General features: G+C 45.9%; 1 protein-coding gene across 4 annotated transcripts in view; it reads right to left on the reverse strand.

Moving 5' to 3' along the window:
• Nucleotides 1-21,036, reverse strand: part of Lrrk1 (leucine rich repeat kinase 1) — a 135,562-nt gene that overhangs the window by 113,600 nt on the left and 926 nt on the right. For 2 of the 4 annotated variants that reach the window (XM_076935471.1, XM_034513505.2), the window contains exons 1-2: nucleotides 20,824-20,974; nucleotides 14,407-14,621 (exon numbers count right to left, since the gene is read on the reverse strand). In XM_076935471.1, the coding sequence (XP_076791586.1) occupies nucleotides 14,407-14,503 (97 nt within the window). In that variant the 5' untranslated portion in view covers nucleotides 14,504-14,621; nucleotides 20,824-20,974. Of the gene's footprint in view, nucleotides 1-10,657; nucleotides 10,808-14,406; nucleotides 14,622-20,823; nucleotides 20,975-21,036 lie in introns of those variants that run through there. The other 2 variants (XM_076935476.1, XM_076935480.1) reach the window with 2 other exon arrangements.

A 21,036-nucleotide genomic window follows, 5' to 3' on the forward strand; every position in this document is an offset into this window, starting at 1 on the left:
CTGCTGCAGCCAAGACAGGGAAGTAGGGACAAGCCGGAAAGAGACAAGCAGGGTATTGTTTCCCCATCCCCATATGTGCTCAAGGTGAGTCCAGGATTGCTCTTCCACAGCAATATCTATGTCGGGCTGCGGAAGGGTATCCTGGTTTTTTGGGTTGTGAGTGTTTGGCCACGCCCCCAGAACACAGGCTTCTGACAGGAGGTCTGATCTCCATTCAGCCTGTGCCCTTCAGTCACGTAGGACACAGGTAGAAGGTGTGATTAACAGGTTTCCACCTCCAGAGATTAAAATATTAATGAGCTATCTAAAGGCTGGGGGGGCATAGCTAATTAAGTTATCCCCTCCCCTTTTTCCCCTCCCTATAAAAGCCAGGCTCCCCTGGCTTTTGTGTGTGTGTGTGGGGAGCACAAACCATCTATACCCATTCACCAGGCCATGAACAATAAAAGCTTTGAAAAACTGGACTCCACGTATCTCCTGGGCCTGCCGCCAGGTTCCCAGCCTTTGAAACCCTGAACCTTCCCGATGCAGCCGCTGGCCTTCCCATGGCGGCTTTGTGAATGTGGGACCCTCCGATGGAGGTGTGGAAAGCCCACCCGGGACCTGCTGCCAGCCCTTGCCGCGCTGGACTCTCCCCACCCCCACCCCGTGAGTTATGTTTTTCCCACATATCTACAGGTATCAGCCTGTTTTATAAAATGATGGAGCATGTGCATGTGGCCCAAAGTACAAGTATCCATAGATTCCTGATGACACTCAGCACTACATAAGTGTAAGTGAACAAGTGTTCTATGGGAAGACTGATACGAGTGAGGTCTGAAATGGTCTACACAGAGGATATATATATATATATATATATATATATATATATATAACTAAATAAATACATTCTCAAAAAATCAAATAAAAATAAAAAAATTTAAGAAGTATCTAATCTAATCTAAGAATATAATCGAATCAGTGAGAATAATTCCCAAATTGAATAAGACAAGTTCTCAGAAATGGCAGGACACTAGGCAAGAAATTGGAAAAGGAAGTGGGAAATGCAGAAAAAGAAAGAAGAATGTAAAATGTAAAGAAAAGAAAGAGAAAAACCCCCAGTCAATTCTTTTAAAGGAGTAATGAAATAAAATCTTAAGGAAAGACAGATTGACCAAAATTGAGACACAGAAGCCAAAGGGTAGGATAGAGGGAGGTGGGAGGGTGGGGTGCAAACATGAGACACTGTGAGCAGCTGCTGGAACAAGACAGAGAATGCATCAAAGAATAGAAAATAAATAAATAAATAAAATCATGAGATTAGCCAAGAAAAATGGGACTTCTTGGAGAGGTATTGGGTTGCAGGTCCTGGATAGGGAAAGGACAACCTGGATTCTGGTGGCTTTGTCAGGTAAGAAAGCAAGGCTGCTATTTGACAGATGGTTTATGCCAAATACAGAGGAAGCAACCCAAGGGGCCTACCAGCCAAAGAGGAACAATTTAGCTCATAGTGATATTGAGATGGTAAAGCCCTCATTGGTTGCCTGTGAAGGGTACGCAGGAGCTGACTCACGCTAGAACAACAAACAGGGAAGAACCAAGCCTCGGTCCTGACATTCCCCATAGCTGTAACCAAAGAAACCACAGGTTCGTGCTGGACAGAGAATATGTTTATCTAGAGATGTCTATCTGCTAATCTCTGAAGAAGGAAAAACTTTTAAGTACCCTCTCCTCTTCTTGAGACAGGATCTCATGTAGCCCAGGTTGACTTCAACTCACTGCATTGTCAAGATGACCTTGAACTTCTAATCTTCCTGCCTTTGACTGCTGAATGCTGGGGTTATAGGTGATTGTCATCACACCTTATTTGATGAAGAACTGGGGATCAAAGCCAGGACTTCCCACTAGGTACAAACTGGAAAACCCATTAGGACCTTAATAACAAATAGCAAGTTGACACCAGTTAAATATCTGGGAAAAAAATTTAAATATCAAAGAGAGACACCAGACATTCTTTGACTCCTGAGGCAAAGTAGGAGGGACACACACAGGTCATCTGGTGCTCTTGCCAACAAATCTCCCTGAATCTATCCAGCCCTCCAGGTCCAAAGAAACCATGGGTAAGAGGGGAACATGCCAGGACACACACAAGAGTGAAGCCCAGATCCAGACAGTGGGAGCTGCCAAGGATCATGTGGCTTTATCAGCAATGAAACTGCACAGAGAACGGAAATGAAGGAGAAAAGAGAAAATAAGAGTCTCGGGACAGTGTTGATCCACAGAGCACAGAGACAATGATTTAGCCAGCTGAACTGGAAAACAATAATTAAAAGACATGAACAGACAACGAAGCACACACAAATATTGACTAGATAATATTAATAGGTTCTTGAAATTTTAAAAGTATACATGTGATGTGCTCTGAATGCTTTTAGACTTCTGAAGATGTAAATCTGTGTGTAGGTCCCAACCATCTGTAGAGCGGTAGAACATTGACAGATCAAGATGGGCCGAGTGTAAATTAGCTGAAGCCATGTGACAGACACAGTGGAGTTTATTATATCAGTCTCTTTCATTTTGTGATGCGCTCAAAAGTTACACACACACACACACACACACACACACACACATATTCACACACACAACACATATACCACATACACACATACCACACACCACACACATACAGCACACATACACACACACCACACACACACACTACACACATACACACCACACAATACACCACACACACACACACACCATACATATACACACACACCACACATACCACACACACATACCACACACACACACTACACACACACCACACACATACATCACACACACCACACACACACCATACACACACCACACACCACACACACACTATACAAACACACAAACACACCATATACACACAAAATTAAAGGGAGTTAAAACATGAAATGTTGCACAGGCTAAAGGTTTATGGATGAGAAAGCCACCACTGTGAATTCAAGCCTAAGAAAGTGTGGCTCCTCCTGTCCAAATACTAGCCAGGCCCGACCCTGCTTAGCTTCTGAAATCAGATGAGAACAGAAAGTCACAGAGTGGCGTGCAGTAGACAGAACCTGTGGTTTCTTAGCTTAAAAAATAACAAGGGGAAGCGAGCATCTGTCTGTTCTTTGGAAAAAAAGGAAATTAGGAAATTTGGACTCTTTTTTTAAAGCCAGATTGGTTTTGACTATTGCTTCTCTTTATTTATAGGTGTGTTTAGACCTTCTACTTTTTAAAGATTTGTGTATTTATTTTATGGATATGAGTATATATGAGTACATTGTCTTCATTCACACCAGAAGAGGGCATCAGATCCCTTTACTGATGGTAGTAAAAGAAATTAGGAAGACAGGGAGCGGGGGAAGAGGGGAAGGCAAGGTTTTCATTGTATTTTCTTTTAAGCTTCTGAATTTTATGTCAAGAGTAACAATTAAACATTTTTTTTGTTGGAATCCTGATGTCACTATGCTAAAACACTGGAAAACTATATAGACAAAATCAAATCAAGAAGTAAAAGGTTGGGGCTGGAGAGATGGCTCAGTTGTTAAGAGCACGGTTGCTCTTCCAGAGGTCCTGAGTTCAATTCTCAGCACCCATATGGTGGCTCACAACCATCTGTAAAGGATCTGATGCCCTTTTCTGGAGTGAATGAAGACAATGTACTCATATGTACTCATATACATAAAATAAACACACAAATCTTTAAAAAGTAGAAGGTCTGAATACACCTATAAATAAAGAGAAGCAATAGTCAAAACCAATCTGGCTTTTAAAAAAAGGGTCCAAATAGAAATGTTAAAAATGTGTAAGTAGGTGAAATATTATATGTCTTTCCTTAGAGAATATAATAGTCACAGTCAACCCTTGGCATCAGCAGGGATTGGGTCCAGGCTCCTTCTGGATGACAAAACACATGAACGTGACAGCCTTTATGTCAAGTGTTGTACAGTATTTACATAGAAACTATGCATGTCTTATGTACTTTAAATCTTTTCAAAATGACTTATAGTAACTAAAAATAAATACTGTATGAAGAGTTGTCATATTAAAGTTGGCTGCTTAATTTCCGCCCTTTCTCCTGGTCAGAAAAAGAGCCTATTTCCTATATAGGCTCAATCTGACCTTGCTTCCTGGCTTGTTTTAACTCGTGGGAGATGGCCAAAGTGATACTGCTTCAGTTCTGGACTCATGCCTTCTGAAAGTCTAGAAGATTCTACCACTGAACTCCGGAAGTTTCAACTGTAAGCTGTGAAGACTGGGGCTGTGTGACAACTGTACATGCTAAAGAGGACAAAGTCACACAGAGGAGCATTGAGGGAACAGACACATGGGTGAAGCAAGAAGAACCACTCAGCTGAGCGCCCTCCCCCCCACCGACACACCTAGGCAATCACAGAGCCTATATTGTTATCAGGTTAATTAGTTCTTGCTTGATGTCATTCCTCCCTGGATTCTAAGCACTGGGAAGACATTTCTGGGTTTCCAAGCCTGGTTCATGCCAGGCTTTGACATATGGTGCAGTGAATAAATTCTCAAAAGAATGAGGGCTAGTCACATCATTCTCTGTTGTTTTTAGTATATTCAACAAATGTTTGTTCTACCTCCTCATAACTCCTTCCTTCTGGTCAACCAGGAACATCTGAGAGCCAATGCCATCTACTTGTGTGTTTCAAATAAAAATCTCAGTGCCAGACATGGATTGCCTCCCTACAAGTTATTGGTCAGGGAGCTACTATGGGTACCTAAAACAATATGGGTTATTATCATTGCTCTTGGGCACCCATGATAACTACATGGCAGGAACCCACAGTTGAAGGCACCACACATTTTGGCTTCAAGGTGCAAAAAAAAAAAAAAAAAAAAAAAAAAAAAAAAAAAAAAAAAAAAAAAAATCAGTCTTGAACCTACTGGGAAACTATTTTTGATGAGTAGCTTTCATAGTGTTGGAAGGCACTGTCCAGGCTGCTGGGGAGAAAAGCCAACCATGGTCTTATTTATAGCTGGACCCTTCCTTCAGTCTACAGTACTAACCTACCAGGCAAGACTTGCCCTTTGGTACAACAGCAATATGACTGTTTATGTGGGTAACCAACTGTCTTAGTCAGGGTTTCTATTCCCGCACAAACATCATGATCAAGAAGCACGTTGGGGAGGAAAGGGTTTATTCAGCTTATACTTCCACACTGCTGTTCATCACCAAAAGAAGCCAGGTCTGAAACTCAAGCAGGTCAGGAAGCAGGAGCTGATGCAGAGGCCATGGAGGGATGTTACTTATTGGCTTGCTTCCCCGGGCTTGCTAAACTTGCTTTCTTAAAGAACCCAGGACTACCAGCTCAGGGATGGCACCACCCACAATGGGCCCTCCCAACCTTGACCACTAATTGAGAAAATGTCTTACAGCTGGATCTCATGGAGGCATTTCCTCAAGGGAGGCTCCTTTCTCTGTGATAACTCCAGTTTGTGTCAAGTTGACAAACAAAACCAGCCAGTACATCAATCTTTCTCTCGAGTGGACTTGAGGCGTGTCTCATAGGAGGGAATTCAAGCTTGGTACTCTAACAGTAAAATTTTCTCGCTAGGAAAGTCATAGACCCTGGGGGAGACCATATTGGCGTTGTTTTGTTGGATGGTTGTGTTGTCAAACTACTTTCTAGATATGTCTGATTATATTCATAGGCTGTGCTGTTCATAATCTTGTCCATAAAAACCTACAGCACTCATACAGCCATGAGTGTCACCGAATGCAAAGACATGTTACTGCTTAAAGTGCTGAGAATGAATAACTGTGAGTGGCCAGTGGTGGCTGGAACATCCATATCAACCCTGCGCTCCCTCAAAATGCAGCAAACACTGAAGAAAGTGGGGTGGGAGGAATGTAAGAGCCAAAGGATGGGAACATGCTTCAGGATAGAGCACACAATCAGGGTCCTTCCTAGGATTCATTGTAGATACATTGATTTTAAATAATTTAACATTTAAAGGATAAATAACCAAAGAAAACATTAAAATAATTGGTGCTAAAATAAAATAACATCCTATTAGTGTGTCCTGGGGAATTCAGGAACATACCACACATGTAACACAGGACCAGGATGTACGAACAGGACAGCGAAGGATGGGAAGGCTTTTTGGATAACCACAAATGACGGGCTGGCCCAAGGTACAGAGTGAGAGCTTCTAAATAAATAATCAGACAAATAACAAACAAATGTCATCGGGCAGTGGTGGCACACACCTTTAATCCCAGCACTTGGGAGGCAGTGGCAGGTGGATTTCTGAGTTCGAGGCCAGCCTGGTCTACAGAGTGAGTTCCAGGACAGCCAAGGCTATACAGAGAAACCCTGTCTCAAAAAACCAAACCAAACCAAACCAACCAACCAACCAACCAACAGTCAACCAACCAAATGTCAAAATGAAGTGACACATATCTTAACCAAGAGCAGTTCCACAGAAACAGACAAAAGGGAAGCAGAGGAGAAAAACAGCCCAGAAGGAATACACAGCAGGGCCATCCACTGCCAACAGTCATGATGAAAAGGACTCTCACCCAAGCTGCCTGTTAGTCCAGCTCAAAATACCGAGCCTGCAGACACCCACAGCCAAACACTGGAGGAGGTCAGGAGCACTTATGGAAGATAGGCAGGGGGGATGGGAACCCCACAAGAAAACCAACAAAGTCAACTCACCTGGACCTCTGGGAGCTGTCAGAGACTGAGTCACCAACCAAAGAACACGTACAGGCTGGAAAGAGGCCCCTGGCACATACATAGCAGATGGGCAGCTCAGGCTCCCTGTGGGCCCCCAACAACTGGAGCAGAGGCTCTCCCTAAAGCTGTAGCCTGACTCTGGTATCTGTTTCCCAACAGGGGCTGCCTTGTGTGGCCTCAATGGGAGAGGGCACCCGACTCAGTAGACTTGATGCTCCAGAGTGGGAAGATATCAAGGGTGGGGCACTCTCAGAGGAGAAGAGGAGGGGGTAGGGGAGGGTCTGTGTGAGGGTGTACACGGAGGAAGCAGCATTTTGGATGTAAATAAATAAACAAGCATAAACATTAAAAATACTGAGACTGCTGGAAGAGTTCTGTGGGTTCAACTGAGGACAAGAGGGAGACAAAACACATCAAAGAACAAGAACACGCTCCTCCAAACCCAGAAGGCAGGTGGGGGCAGGCAGGTCCCCAGGGGAGGTGAAGGTGCCCGGGGGTGTCTTCCGCAAAGCCTTTCTTAAGAACCTTCTTGCTGGGGTACTCTAGTCAAACAGGCCAAAGTAAGAGTTCAGGGGGAAGCTGGATAGGGGTACAAGGAAAAGGCAAGATGTGCACACCAGGGTCTCACAGGATGAAGCCCGGGTTGAGTCTCCAAGCAGGAGCCCCAGCCATGAGAACATGTCATGATAGCAGGCAAAAAACATAGAGAGTATAACAGCAGCGGTTCTCAACCTATGAGTCATCACCCCTTTGGGGCTGAATGACCCTTTCACAGGGGCTGCCTAAGACCATCAGAAAACACAGACATGTACATTACCATTCATAACTGTAGCAAAATTACAGTTATAAAGCAGCAACAGAAATAATCATATGGTTGGGGGTCATCGCAACCCGAGGAACTGTATCAAAGGGCCGCAGCCTGAGGAAGGCTGAGAACAGTGGCTCTAGAGACACTTCACCAAGGGAATGACGAAAGAATAGAATTGTGTTTATGTCCATGCCCATGTGGAGTGAACTCCTACATCACTCAGGGAAAACCGCTGAATGTTTAATATACAAGATTGGTGAGGCTGGGAATGTAGCTAAGGGATAGCACATGCTGGCTGAGGACACTTGAGGTCCTGGGTAAAATTCTAGGACTCCAGAAAAGTACAGCTGAGTATAAAACATGTCAAGCAAGACGCATGTGTGCGTGTGCGTGCGCGTGCATGCATGTGTGTGCATGCATGTGCTTGTGCATGCATATGCGTGTGCATGCGTGTGTGTGCATGTGTGTGTGTGCATGTGTGTGTGTGCGTGTCACATGGTCAAGACATTAGGAAGTACATTCAGCTAACGGTGGCCAGCCTATACAAGATGAGAAGCATCAACAGGTGATGCCTCTCCCTGTATTATTTCAATTGCTTGTAAGAATGTATGAATTACATATGGATACCTGTTTTCCTTAACTTTCAAGTACTAACTGGGCCTAGGAGAATGGTCCCTGCCCGCTGTGGGTAAGCCTCTGTTTGCCTTTTCTGTTGGAATCCAGAGGTGCCGCTGATGTCTGCACAGAGGCAGGAACAATTGCTCACTGATGCTATTTGAGCCTGTCAGCTGGGGCAGGAGTGGGCACCCTGAGGGCTCTGCCCTGCCTCCTACCACCCAACACCACTACAGACCCAGGGTATGGCTTCTTCATCTCTAACCCCCATGGGTGTGGGCCACCTGTAGCCCCCGTTTACCTCTGGGCTCTCACAGATCTTAAGTCCAGACCAGTTTCTGGCAGGAACCTTGGTGTCATTCTTGCCACTTTGCATTCAAATTCCAACCTCAAAATTGTCACCATCCCATAATTCTATATTTACAACAACAGACCACAAGCTCTTGGGGACCTTAAATACCTCTGAGTCTTTCAAACACCCAGTGTCTCAGAAGTCAACTATTTCCTTTTGGCTCTCCTGAAAGGGCCAGCTAAATGATTTTAAGACACATTTGGCAACGCACCCTTGGGTTCCTGAATAGTGGACGAGGGCCCAGAAGGTCCAACTTTAGTAGAAACTGGAAAAGTGAACTGAAATCCAAAACCCACCCATATTTCTGAAACACAGTGTCCAAGTAAACTACTGTGTGATTCTTTCCACAACATCAGAGCTAGGAGCTCAGGGACAGCATCTTGCTTGAGACGTTTGCCCCCTCTGTGTAGCTTCTACCCTCCTCCCCATGACAAATGCCATTCAACAGAGAGCATAGTGGTTAAATAGAATCTGGATAGATTGTAGGAAAGGTGAATGATGGGGAGAGAGAGATTGAAGGACTCCAGCTTACAGCAGGGTCATGCCCTGATGAGCTTACTGCAAATGGGAAATGTGTCCGTAGGAAGCACCTCCAACGCACGTAAGCTGTGGGGCACCCCACCTGAGCAGTACAACCTGTGGAGACTCGATTGTTAGCCTTGAAGCTCCATTGCCCACTCTCTGCTGCTTCCCAGTATTCTGGAAGAGAACTGGATCAGAAACCAAAAGCCCATGGGGGTGGGTGGGCAGTCAGAATGCTAAGGACGGTTCTCACAAAATGGCACCACAAAATCTATGTGACATTCACTCCCTGGAGTTTAGGTTTATATGTTACAAGTTGAGGGATCCAGTTTCATTTTTTTTAATGGCTTCTAGTTGTGGCAAAGTCTGACTCACATGGATCAGGAATCCAAACAGGAGCCTGAAACTCTCTGTCCTTCCACACAGGAATGAATCTCTGTGCTCACAGGACCATGGGTGGCTAGACTGGATACCTCTGCTGGCTGCTAAATGCATGACAAATGGGTTAGGCCTGGGCACAGAGCCTGTTCTGCCCAGCCACAGAGGGTGGGAGTGGGGGAAGCTGGGGAGGTAGGGGAGTGGGAGCGAGACAGTGGGGATCAGGTGCAGATTAAGAAAGAGAGGGGGCTGAGGTTTTGAGTAAGCCACCACCTCAGGCTCTAGCCACTCAGAATGGGGAAGGGACCTGTAGGAGCCTTCCTTAGAGCCTGCACAGGACAGGCTGGAAAGAAGGTGGGAACTGCTCTTTCCCTGCACTTAGGAAGCCTAAGGATCAGTCCATAGACAGACTGAGGTTAGAAGAAGGTTACACACTATGGGAGTGGTGTTATGGGGACTGCTGTTGAGAGCATCCGGAAGGCTTAGCCTAAGAAGGGATCAGCAAGGAGAGGCAAGTTTTGGCTTTAGCAGGAGAGGCATTTAGTTCCCAAAGAAAGGACTGAAGGGACTTAAATTGCCTTACTGGGCTGAACAGCAGGAGAGAGTCCAACGTGTCCACTTCCTAAGAAAACCTCATATCACCAGCTTGCTAGTCAGTTCCCTATTGCTAGACGTGAGCAAGCACCTTCTGGAAAAATACTTAAGAGAGGCCTCAGTCTCAGATTAAGGTAAATGTTACATGTCTCACTTAGCCCAGAGCACACATAGCTGGGCTTGGCTTTGTAGGAATGAGGTGTAGCTGAGCTAACCGCCGCCTGCACGAACTGACTACGACCCAGCAGACCAGCTCCCAGCCACTCCAGCTACTCTTCTTTTGCCCACTTAGTAAGACACCGCGCACTTGACTCTCAGTGTGCTTCCTGTAGAGGCTCAGTGTGCCCCTGTACCCTGGCTGGCGCAGGTGGCTCCACTGACCTGTCTAGCTCATGCATCCCACACATCCCAGCAAGCACAACTGCACACTGACACAGAAGCATACAGGCTAATGTGTTAGAGGCATTTCCCATTACAATCTATTTCCTGGAAGGCATGATGAGTCCCCATTTGGGCAAACGATGTGGTTATAGTAACATGGCAGATAATTAATGCATATTTTGAAAAGCAAAAGGAGGAGGAGAAGGAGAAGAAGGAGGAGAAGAAAGAGGAAGAAGAGGAGAAAGAAGAAGAGGAAGCGATTTCAAGCAGCTATGTAACAACCTGGGATTTGAAGCCCCTCTGGGATGTTCCATCTTCTTTGGTCCATGCTGGGTCTGGCAGTTAATAGTGCTTTAAGAGGTAGGTAGCTGTTTCACATCTTTCAGGGGCAAGGGCAGGACCCTCACACAAAGATGGGTCTCTTCCAGTCCCTCCCCATACCTTCAGCTGTGTAGGAAGGCTGAATCTGGAAGTTTCCTAGCTGAGCTACTTTCCCAGGTGCCTCGCCTTAACTGGTAGAGCAGGTTTTTCCACTCTAGTGGGTACCGGCATACAAAAAGAACATGTCATGCTTATCAAAGGAATGTGTCTAGCTGCTAGACTCTAGCAACACTGGCAGAGCAGAGGCAAGGGCTGGCAGCTCCTCCTGCCAATCATCTGAAGTCTGTAAGTCTAACAGGACCGCTCCACCTTCTCAGAGCCCCTGTCTTGCTTTCTCATGAGACACGTGGTGAGCACGCAGACCACCTGCCATGATGCTGCAGTTTGGTCTGTGCTTGCAAACGCATGAACTTTGAAACCATCCTTAAATGCATAAATGTCAAGTTAGGTAGGGGCTGTGCAGAACACACAGTGCACATGAATGCGAGGCATAAAATACCATTTCCAAAGAACTCTGGAGTTTAAAGCATGTGTGCAGCTGAAGTGTGAATCTTTTTTCAAAACCATTCAAGCAGGTATCAAGAATTTGGCCATTTTTTAAAACATGTGATATTCTAGGGACTTTTCAAAGATGGAGAGCTGGCCCTGTATAATTTGAGAAGGATTGGCTTCCCTTCTGTCAGCCAACTTTTCTTAGTCAGGATTGCAAAATAGGTCTGGAGCAGTTTTCCCTGACTTGAGGCTGGTAGATGCCATGCCGTTGGGAGAAGGGAGCTGGTAAATTAAGACTCTCGGAATGTTTTGGGCGTGGGGCCGGGAGCAGGAAGGAACCCATATCTGAGGATACCTTCAAAGTCAAAAGTGGAATCTGAAGAGGACTCGGCTGCAGGTAACTTGAGTCTAATGTCATTTATTCCAAAAAAAAAAAAAAAAAAAAAAAGACATTGATGGCAAAGGGGCGGTGAAGCACATTTGAACCTGGTTTGTGAGTCACAGCTCTGCAGGCTTGGTCCTAATGAAGCACCACCCTTTGATGTCATTCAGCCATCCCCTGACTGTGGTCTTGGTGTATACAGACAGCCCCTGACTTATATAGTTTTCACTTACGATCCTGTGACTTCATAATAGCGCGACAGTATATGCATACAAGCTTTCTGTTTCCCACTTACAGTATAGTATCTAGTCAACTGCATGAGGCATGGGACACTTCATTATAAAATAGGCTGAGTGTTAATGACCAGCCCATCTTGGAAGAGTGCAGGTGTTCCGAGTGCAGGGTGGTTCTGTCACCAAGGGTGGAGAAGCACACATTGAGATCACCAGCTCTTGAGTAAGAAAGGGCAGGCAGAGTCCTCCTCGGGGCTTGGCCATCATCAGAGCCATTTGCCCAGCAAGCTCTTATTGTCCAAACGTTCCTGTATTCACATCTACTCCTATCCTCATTCAGGAGAGCTAAAAGGAGTAGCAGGGGGATGGCAGAGCTGAGAGTACACTGGAGAGGACGAGACCCTATCCCAGTGGAAGACAGCATTGTACTCCCTGGTCACCCTGATCTCACTCACAAAGCACCTCTGGGGGGAAAGACAGAAAAAAAAAAATGTAAAGGATGTAAGTTAGCATCTGGGACCTGTAGTGCTGGGCGATGGCAAAACAACAACAACAACAACAAAACCCTATTGATTTGATTTATGTACAAAGAAGCATCACTCTAGTTAGCTCCTGGACATTTAAGATGGAGAAAACAACAACAAACAAACGAACATAACAACCCAGCAAGCTGAACACATGTCTGCGGAGCTAGCTTCCAATCATTTCTACGGCTGAGGACACAAATACTCTCAAACCATGTGTGACAGACAGCCTATCATTTAAGAGTAAGAGTTCTAGAGGGTCAGGCGGGGTGCAGATGGCAGTTCTGTGACTTATGAGTTGTTGACCTTAAACAAGGTTCTTGATGTCTCTTATCTTCAGATTCTCCAGTTACAGAACAGGGATAAACGCACCATCCTCAGACTGAGGGTGGAGCTCAGAGGGAGATGGTGTGTCTAGCATGTGAAAAGCTTTGGAGAAAACACCTCAGGAAACTGAACAAATGTCTCTGCTTAATGATTCCTTCATAACACACACACACACACACACACACACACACACACACACGCGCACGCGCGCACACGCGTGCACACATGCACATACAAGTAAATACACACACATGCACACACACGCGTGCACACACATACACACATGCATGCACATACACACACTCACACACATGCACACACACATAACACACATACATACACACATACATACATACACACACATACAAGTAAATACACAAGCACACACAAGTGCACACACACATGCATATACAAGTAAATAAACAGATAAAAAGCATTGTCTCCACAGATTGCTGTGAGAATTTAGAGAGCTTATTTGATAAAGTCCTCAGATACCGACCCCAAGACACACAGTCAGCAACATCCATGATATCCCATTGGTATCAAAGCATTGCAGTTCTGATGGGAAATCTTTAATCTGACTTCAATCAGCCTGTCTTACGGGAAGAAGCTGGAAACCACGTATAAAAATATAGGAATGGTCTGCTTTGGGGGAGAGTAAACAATTAGATGTAACTCAAATGTCCAAATAGAAATTAGGTATTCAGTCAGGTGGCAGTGGGGCACATCTGTAATCCCAGCTCTTGGGAGGCAGAGGCAAGTAGATCTCTGTGAGTTCAAGGCTAGCCTGGTCTACAGAGTGAGTTCCAGGACTAGACAAAAAAACAAACAAACAAACAAACAAAACCAAAACCCTGGGTCAAAACAAAACAAAATAAAATTAAGGACTGGATGAATAATTTCATAAGTGCTCCCTGAAGTTTCCCTTCATCACAAGACTTTGGCAATAATTTGTAGATATCACGTATAGGTTAGGAGACAACAGCATGTAAGATCACATCATCACATCAACCTTGTAAATAGCTTAGAGCAGTGGTTCTCAATCTGTGGGTCCAGACCCCTTTGGGGGCGGGGTGGAGCAGCCATTTTACAGGGGACACCCAAGACTATAGGAAAACAGATTTTCACATTACCATTCCTAACAGTAGCAAAATTACAGCTTTGAAGTAGCAACAGAAATGAATTTTTGGTTGAGGGTCATCACAGCAGGAGGAACTGTGTTAAAGGGTCGCAGCATTAGTATGGTTGAGCACCACTGCCCTAGTGTGAACCCAAAGTCCCTTAACCACAGAGAAACAGACTAAAGGAGCAGGCAAGCCTCTGCCTGTGCTGCTGTTGGTTTAGTGGGACCCTAGGTGAGTCTTTTTTTTTTTTTAACTTCTATTTTTCTCTTCTCAGTTGTTTTTTGGTAAACAAGTATTTTTATAGTGTAAAAACATAAAGGAATTCTCATTTTTTTAAAAAAAAAATCCCTTGACTAATATGATGTCCCACTTTCAAAATCTCTAAAAGCATAATAAATTTTGTACATGGCCTCTCAAGTTTAGGAATTTAAGTGAGAATCCCAAGATATAGCAAAAGCACCGAATAATCATACTTTTTTTTTTTTTGGTTGAAAATATCCATTCTTAGTGAGCCTAAGTTCTCTCTATAGGTTGAGCATGGTAGCCCCTACTCAGCCCCGGCACTTACCATTATGGGTCTCCATGGCAGATCCTGGACACACAGCTGATCCCTCTGTCCCCACACACCAGTACATACTGGGTGGTCGCTGTGACATGCCAGCCATCAACCCTCCAGGCAGCAGATCTCCAAAGGAAAGTCTCACCGTTGTCACCGCAACTGCCACTGTGCAGGTGAGCTAAAGCACGGACACCTAGTCATGGTGCCACAGACTCATGCTCATCCTGGTGGAGAAAGACAAAAATTTAGAAAGCTTTCAAACTTAAGTCCTCATTGCAAGCCCTTGAAGATGTTCTTCATTGTCACTAGCTTTCCCCTTTCTCTGAATATTTCTTCACAGTCTGTGTGTCTGGCCAAATCTGAAAGGACAGTGACCTCTCCCCATCCTACCTTGACACTGGGCTCAGATCTTGTTTCTGAGAAAGGAAACTAAAAGTTACCACGGATCATCACTGGTTGTGTCCAGTTGCTATTGTTCTACACTTAACCACTGTATCTTGCACTGTAATAGCCAAAGCCCCATGTGGAACCCTGATGCTGCAAACACAGCAAAAATGAGGCTCCTGTTGGCAGGACTAACACTTCAGCTGGGGTAGGATGGGCACACAGCTGCTCACAATATGAGGCCATCCCTTGTTCAGGACTGATACCTATGGATGCTTGTGGGTGATCCCCAAATGACAACCAGGCAATGGTCCCAAAGAGAAGTCTGGAAGGAGTTGTTATTGGTTACGACAGCAAATGAACCCTGTAAACGTTGCCTCTCTGCAAGGGGACGTTTGACCATATTTAGAGATATTTTGGGTTGTCACAACTTGGGGGAAGGGGTGCTATAGGCACATAGTGGGTAAAGGTCAAATGTAGGCTTAATGTTTTTGTGCACAGTGTGAAGGCTACAAGTGTGTTATTCTCTGCCCTCATATCTTGTTTCAATCTGGATGCAGCTTTGTAATGTTTATGTCAAGACTCTCCTGTCTCAAGTTTGTGTAAACAATTCTTACCATTTATTCTCTGCCTTGTCAATAAATGCTGATCACCCAATGGCTGTGCAGAAAGAGAATAGGGTGGGACGTCCACCAGCCAGAGGAAGGAAAGAGGGAGAGAGAGCAAGGAAGAGAGGGGGCGAGGGAGAGAGGGAGAGAAGGAGAGAGGGAGAGAAGGAGAGAGGGAGAGAAGGAGAGAGGGAGAGAAGGAGATTCAGATCAGCAGCAGGATGGAGGAATTGGAGATGAAGAAGGGGTCCAAAGAGCCAGATAATAATAATATGCAAGTATCATGGGATGGGACTGTGAGGCAGACAGAATAGCATAGAAAGTAAAGATAGGTCATTTAACTGTTCATCTATTGAGGCACAGTTTTAAATAAATATTGGTTTTTCTGTGTGATCATTGGTATAAGGTAAAGAACTACAGCTGCTGGATTAACTCACTGTTAATATGTTTATTAAGAACAATTCATTGACAGTCAGAGGTGTGGCTAAATAGCTTACAATGCATGATTTTTCTGGCCACATAGATTTCTAATCAAATTAAGAGTCATCTCCTAAAACTGAACAGATCCTGATCTGAGGCTAAGCACCTGCTTGAATTCCCATTAGCCCTGGGGGGCCCTCCAACATGAATGCCCATGATGCTTTGCTGCTTTGCTGAGGAAAGGTCCAGACCTATTTAGAAGGGCCTGCTTAGACCTGGCCCAGGACAGGAAGATTATATATATATATATATATATATATATATATATATATATATATATATATATATATATATATATTCCTACCATTGTTCCCATAGTCCACCCTATACATAAAGTGCAGGCCCATAAGCATTTAAGACCCTAAAATTGAGAATGAGGACATAACCAAAACCAGCAACAACAAGAGCTAATAGTTGTATAAGCAGTGCCTCAGATACCACGTCTGGTGTGGCTGTCAAGGTGTGGGCTGCTTCCATTAGGTTTCGGCAGTGTGACATCCAGTTGAAAAAAATTTTCTCTGTTTTCTCACCTGCTAAGAATAGACTCTCACACCCCTGCACCCTGGCTACCTCACAGGGCCACTGGGGCAACGTCACATAAGACAGTTTGACAAACACACTCTCCAACAGGTCTAGTGTGGCCCCCACTTAAAACAGAGCGACTTGGGACTTGGGAGGGTCTCATGCCTCTTCCCTTCTGATGAACACACCCAGAATATCACTGTGTCCCAGCATGCAGGTTCTAGAAGCTTCCCCCAAACCATGTAGGCACTGAGCAAGCCACAGAACAAAGACGAGCTAAAGGGGGCTTCCAATTTCTTCTCTAAAAGCTGAGGAATGAGGCACCTGCCCTTGGTGGGTGGTGTGTGGGGTTAGGGGTGGGATAGGGTTGGGGCGGACTCTTCCAGGCAGGGGAAGATGTGGCTAAGAGGGTCCACGTCAGCGGTCTCATTCCTATAACCCATACTTCTCTGAACTGGGGGACACATCATCCAGAGAAATGTATTTAGAGTTGAGAAATCTGGCTGGCACAGAGAGGAAAGGAAACACAGGAGAGCCAGGCAAAGTTCAGAAGATTCTCAGAAGCTTTGTAAGTGTTACAGCCCAGTTCGAGAGATCAACTTGAGAAAAGAGCTAGGGAGAAGAACCTCCAAACCGACCCTGTTTAACAAGTAAAGCCTCCAAATTACACATTAAAATCCAGAAACCAAGAGTCATAACTATCATCTGCTTCCAAATGCACTTCTAAAGCCACCAAACACACCGGATTCATTAAGATCCCCAACGGCAGAAGTTCATACCCAGAACAGAAATGGCTTGGCATATAATGCGTTTAAGCTACACACACACACACACACACACACACACACACACACACACACACACTTTAAAATACTTTAGGCTAACTCTCACCCAGCACGCTTGGTTCCCCTTTCAGTTTCTTTTTGTAAGTCACACCACAGATAGAGGATTGTGCCTTAGGGACAGTTTTAAAATTATCATTTGTCCTTTGACTTACACTCTGAGGTAGGTGCTTTAGGCTGAGGTAACTGGACTTACTCCATCTTTGCCCTCACAGAGCCCAGTGCTTCCCTTAGGCGCAGAGCAATGTCACAGATAGTAGTTGACTATTTTAATAATGTTTTAAAATGTCACCCATTTCCTTCTGCTAACTCTTCATGCCTGTATGAATGAGCAAACCTAAATGGTTAATGAATAACAAAAGGAAGGAGCTTGCCATTTGCTCTGAAAAGGCTTTCACCGAGCCATTTCTGTGAAGAGTGAATATCTATGAGTTTATGATGCTCCAGTGGAAGGAAGACCCTAAAACAAATCATTGCTATGAGGTTTCTGACAAAGAAGGGCCACATGTGTTTCTGCAGAGTTTAGGAAAGATAACCAAGACAGGTGTTGAATGTCTGAGTGAAGCATGCTGGGACAGACCACATTTGTTAGCTTGCTCTTGAGTCAAAACCTGGTGGAGATGGACAGCCTATGGTTCTAGATACCTCTGGTGATTTCAGCACCCTCCAACCAATATTCATGCCTATAAAAACGGACATCAGAATATCATGGAGCGGGAGGCCCAAGAACTATGTGCTTTGAAGCCCCACATGAGTGCAGAAAGTTGGGGGACAAAAACGTTCCACCAGTCTGAACCCACATCTAACTCAAGGTTCTTCTTTCATCAATCCGTCACTGTATCCACCACTCTCCACAGGTGATTTCTGACACAGTTATGAGCGGGGGCCACAGTGAACCAAGCAATCTCTGTCCTCAGGATCCTCAGAGAGGAGCAGAGACCCTGAGTAAGCAGTCAAGAGATAAACAGATGGGAGAACATGTGGACGGGGGTGGGGGGTGGGGGGGGGGACACGTGTAGAAGAAAGGAAGGGAGAGATGGTGTAGGCTTGGGAGGCACATGGAGAGACATGGGGCAGCAAAGCAGACCCTTTAAGATGGAGAGGGAGGCTGGGGGCTGAGGGCTGGAGGCAGTGGGCTGGGACAGTGGGATAGCAGAGGGCTGGAATGAGAGGAAATGGTACCCTTGGATTTCATGCCAACCTCAAGATGAAAGTATTACTGAAGACTCCTTGAAGAGGAAAGACACATCCTGTCATCAAGCCAGTAAGAATGTGTGCATACCATTCTGTTCCCGCTGGAAAACCCACCAGTATACCACCACAGGGACACAGCAATAAAATGGCTCCCGACGACGACACATTGGCTATCCCCACATAGCTCAACCCACCTCAGAGAAGCTTCTTCTTGTAGTAGGTGAGAGTTAACACAGAGCCCCACAACTGGACAGTAAAAGACTCTGAAGCACTCTATTCTAACTGGGATTTCTTGGTCATACTCCTCCCCTCAAGGCTCAGGGATCTATGGGCAAGAAGGGGTGGAAAGACTGCAAGGCATAACAGGGTTGATGCCCATATGAACTCATAGAGACTGTGGCAGCAAGCACGGGGCCTGAACAGGTGCAAACAAGACAAAAATGCCAGTGCTGAGAAGGGGAAGTGGGCACAAAGTCCCACCTCTCAACCAAGAAGCAATTTGCAATTGTGATACCAGCTGGAATGAGGAAAATCAGTATTCAGCCTTGCTCCAGGGCAGGCCCGATGCCTAACACGCATATGCACACACAGGCACACAGCAAACTCCATGTTTTTTTTTTTTTTTTTTTTTGTGTGTGTGTGTGTGTGCCTTGTTTTGTTTGGTTGGTTTGACTTAGTGTTCTTTGTTTTGTTTTTGACAGAATGAATATCAAGTTAGATGGATAGAGAGAAGTATCTGGGAGGAGTTGGGGGTGGAGAAAAGAATATGACAAAATATATTGTATACGTAATTTATAAGAGAAATATTAAAATAAAGAATGGCTATGTACTATATCACTTTACCTGCCAGCTAAAACACAGGGAGGGGCAAAAATGGCAATTTGGACTGCGTAGGAGTTCCTATGTGCACTAGCCCTGTTGTGCCTCAAAAATAGGAGAAGGGACTAGGGTTCTTATTTTTAATCTTCTCTCTCTGTCTCTGTCTCTCTTTCACTGTTGCCTACACCAAGCTAGCTGACCAGTGAGCTTCCAGGGAATCTCCCATCTTGAAGTAGGGGAATGCTGGGATTATATCTTTATCTCATCTTGCTTTATGTGGATTCTGAATCTGAATTCAGATCCTCACAGGTGACCAGCAAGTGCTTAGCATACTGAGCCATCTCTCTAGCTGTTTTAATTGATTTATTGATTCATAATTATTCTATCTAAGCTATTAAGTTGATGTAGAAGTCTGTTGGAGGTGTGGGGGAAGGACAGGCGTGGCTGACTCTAAAAGCCCCTCTAGGGACAAATTAGGTGTTGGTATGCTATATTCTTCTGGAACATGAGCAAAGACAATGAAGACCAAATCACAGAAAGAATTCAGTGCTAAGGTTTTTCCAAAATGTACAAATTGTGGGTCCTTCGATGCTGTTACGTGATTGTGAGTGACCAACTCATCAAAAGCAGGTTATTTGGTGAGACTTTGCTAAGATCATGGCCCTTATGACCGACCCTGTTTATCCTACTCCGGGTTTTGTAGGGGTGAGCATCATGCAAGAGAAAAACTTAATGTCCTCAAACTATTAAAAGCCAGGCTGAACTGGCTGTCAGCATCCTACAGTTCCTCCATTACTGTCTTTCTTACCACCCCTAACCCTCCAGGGATTCTTGTCCTCATCAATTAAGGACTGCCTCGGGCTCAAGCAACAGAAGGGGTAGTCAAAGTGCTGCGACAAGAGGGTGAAGCATGCCCCAGGCATGGAGCAGGGGAAGACCTCCAGACCATCCCGAGCCTCCCGGCTGCCCCGCGCGGGGAGAGCCTTGCTGGGTCTTTGCCTCCCACCACTTGAGCCCACGCACTCCCACGCGCACCCACGCTTAGACCCCACCCCCACTTCCAAGTTAAAAGTAAGGCTTTTACAAACGCAAAAGAACTTTGTAGCCGCCCTGGTGTTTCCTACTTTTGTTTCTGAACTCTGCTCTCCGCCCCCGCCCCGCTCTGATCCCCCTCTGGTTTTCTGTGTGTCCCCCCTCCCCGCAACCTCCCCCCCCCCCCCCCCCCGGTTTCCAGCACTGCACTCCCTGAACCCTTCAAAGAGCGAAGGTCTCTGCGCAGCCCAGAGAGGCAGTGAAGAGACCCCGGTCACTCTGAGATCCAGGCGCCCACCGCAACTGTGACCTGCGGATCCAGGACACAGGCCGGGGGTCCAGAGCACGCGGTCTCCCGGGGTGCGGGGTGCCGAGTTGGGGAGAGGGTGCTGCGGGGAGGAGCGGGGCGCTGGGCGCAAAGAAGGCGACAGCGGCTGCACGCGGGGACCCGGGCGCGGGACGGGGTGGCGCCGGCAAAGCTTGGATCTAGGGGTGCGGGCTCCGCTCGGGTCCTCAGGCAGGGCGCGGGTCGGAGCAGCACTTACCTGTGGCGGCGGGGTCCCGGAACCGCAGGTCAGCGACATCAGAGAGCCGAGGCCTGCCGGTTCCACCGTACCCTGCAACGCTCTGGCCGCCGGGGGCCAGACGCACTTCCTCAATCCTGTGGCCGCCTGGCGGGCGGAGAGGGCGGGTGGCGCGGAAGCGGGGCCAGGCCAGAGGGTAAGCCGCCCAGGACCTCTGCAGATAGCGACACGGCC

The sequence above is a fragment of the Arvicanthis niloticus genome, chromosome 1 (assembly GCF_011762505.2).
Source record: "Arvicanthis niloticus isolate mArvNil1 chromosome 1, mArvNil1.pat.X, whole genome shotgun sequence".
Classification (NCBI taxonomy): Eukaryota; Metazoa; Chordata; class Mammalia; order Rodentia; family Muridae; genus Arvicanthis; species Arvicanthis niloticus.